Here is a 1960-nt window from a genome sequence, read left to right on the forward strand (position 1 = left end):
TTTTCCAGGCCAGGTTTGATCAACCTGTTCTGGTGGAAGGTGTTGCTGCCCATGGCAGGGGGTAGATGGAGATGATCTTGAAGGTTCCCTTCATCCCAAGCCATTCCATGAGTCTATGAAAAGCAGGAGCTAAGAGTGATGATTTCAGGTTTTCTTTCCGTCACTCCTCTTGCACTGCCTTTCCCAGATCACTTTGGGAAGAACATCCAAGTGTATTTTAACCCAAGCCCCGGGCAAAGAGCTCCTTCATTTGAGTCTCCAGCCCACAGGATCCCTCCAAGGCTTTTAAACCAATGTCTAAATAGCTTGTTGTCTTTTTCCAGTGAATCCATCAGTGTCCCCATGATCCCTTTGGGCCTGAAGGAGACGAAGGAGCTGGATTTGCTGGCACCACTGAAGGTGAGGGAGGATTGGGATTTCACATGTTTGGTTGATGCAAGATGCTGAAGCAGCTGAAAACCATCTTCCAAGTTGAAATAGCTGAAAAAAAATACATTTATGGGGGAAAACTGGACTTTACATATGGAAAAGTGGGAGATGAAGGTGTGGAGATAGGGAAGAACAGCCAAGCAAGGAGGAGATGGTTTTCCCTGGTGCAGCTTTCCTTGTGGGCAGAGCTGGCAACCAAAGTTGCCTTTTAGATCCTAAAAATCTGCTTTGAAGGGTGACTCAGGTTTTCTTCTCTCCTGTTTTTCTATCCAGGATTTCATCAGTGAACACTATGGAGAGCAGAGTGTCTTGTTTGAGAAAGAAATCAAAGAGTTCATGGAGCTGAGGCAGGTTGGTGTCTCTTGGGTTCCAAAGGATCCTTGCTCTGGATTACTCCTTGGAGGTGCCACATTTTGCTCCAGGGGGTTCTTTCATCCTCTCTCCAAGTTTTATCTTTATCCTTATGATTTGGGATGTGAAATTCCCACACTGGAGCACCTGGTGGTTACAATATATTACAGACTAGGCATTAACTGGTTGTTTTCCCTGTCCTTAATGTCCTACTGGCCTACAAATGAGCAGCAATAAAAGTTCTGCTGGAATCTTCAGTGGTTTATGGATATTAGTTCAGCCCTAACAAGGCTAAACAACTCCTCTCCTTCATATTTCCTTGGAGAAGGGGAATTAGAAAGCAAGCTGGGAAAGCAGCAAACAATCCTGGTTCTTCCCTAGAAATCAGAATTGGTATGAGTTTCTCTACGTAATGGTTTAGGTGAGCACTGACTCCCTCTAGCATAGCTCCCAGGCTGCTTCTCCCAGGTTTGCATCCTCCAGGACCAAACTGATGCCTCCTCAAACTTTCCCCATGGCTGAATCTTAGAATCATGGAATGAGTGGGAAGGGGCTTTAAAGATCAAGTTCCAACCCCTGACATGGGCAGGGACACCTTCCACCAGCCCAGGTTGCTCCGCTCCACCATCTAACTTGATCTGGAACACTCCCAGGGATGGAGCAGCCATAGCTGCTCTGGGTAACCTGTGCCAGTACCTCACCACCCTCACAGGAGAGAATTCCTTCCCAATATCCCATCTGTCCCTACCCTCTGGCAGTGGGAAACCATTCCCTGTGTCCTGGCCCTCCAGGCCCTTATCTCAAGTCCCTCTGCAGCTCTCCTGGAGCCCCTTGAGGCACTGGAAGGGGCTGTGAGGGCTCCCTGGAGCTTCGCTTCTCCAGGTGGAACACCTTCAGTTCTCCCAGCCTAGATCCATGGCAGAGGAGCTCCAGCCCTTGGAGCATCTTGTTCCAGCCCCTGCCATGGGCAGGGACACCTTCCTCTAGCCCAGGTTGCTCCAAGCCCCATCCAACCTGGCCTGGAACACTTCCAATGATGGAACAGCCACAATTGCTCTGGGCAACCTGTGCCAGTACCTCACCACCCTCACAGGGAAGAATACCTTCCCAATATCCCCTCTAGGCCTGCCCTTTGGCAGTGGGAAGCCATTCCCTGTGTGCAGGCACTCCTTCCATTGTC

General features: G+C 49.4%; 1 protein-coding gene across 1 annotated transcript in view; it reads left to right on the forward strand.

Annotated features, from left to right (window-relative positions):
• RHPN1 (rhophilin, Rho GTPase binding protein 1) overlaps positions 1-1960 on the forward strand; it is a gene marked incomplete at its 5' end in the record, with an annotated part of 31577 nt that overhangs the window by 18589 nt on the left and 11028 nt on the right. Inside the window, 2 exons of the mRNA XM_009071016.1 lie at positions 324-399; positions 703-780. Coding sequence (XP_009069264.1) covers positions 324-399; positions 703-780 — 154 coding nt within the window. The remainder of the gene's footprint in view (positions 1-323; positions 400-702; positions 781-1960) is intronic.

This window comes from Acanthisitta chloris, unplaced genomic scaffold, assembly GCF_000695815.1.
Source record: "Acanthisitta chloris isolate BGI_N310 unplaced genomic scaffold, ASM69581v1 scaffold5823, whole genome shotgun sequence".
Classification (NCBI taxonomy): Eukaryota; Metazoa; Chordata; class Aves; order Passeriformes; family Acanthisittidae; genus Acanthisitta; species Acanthisitta chloris.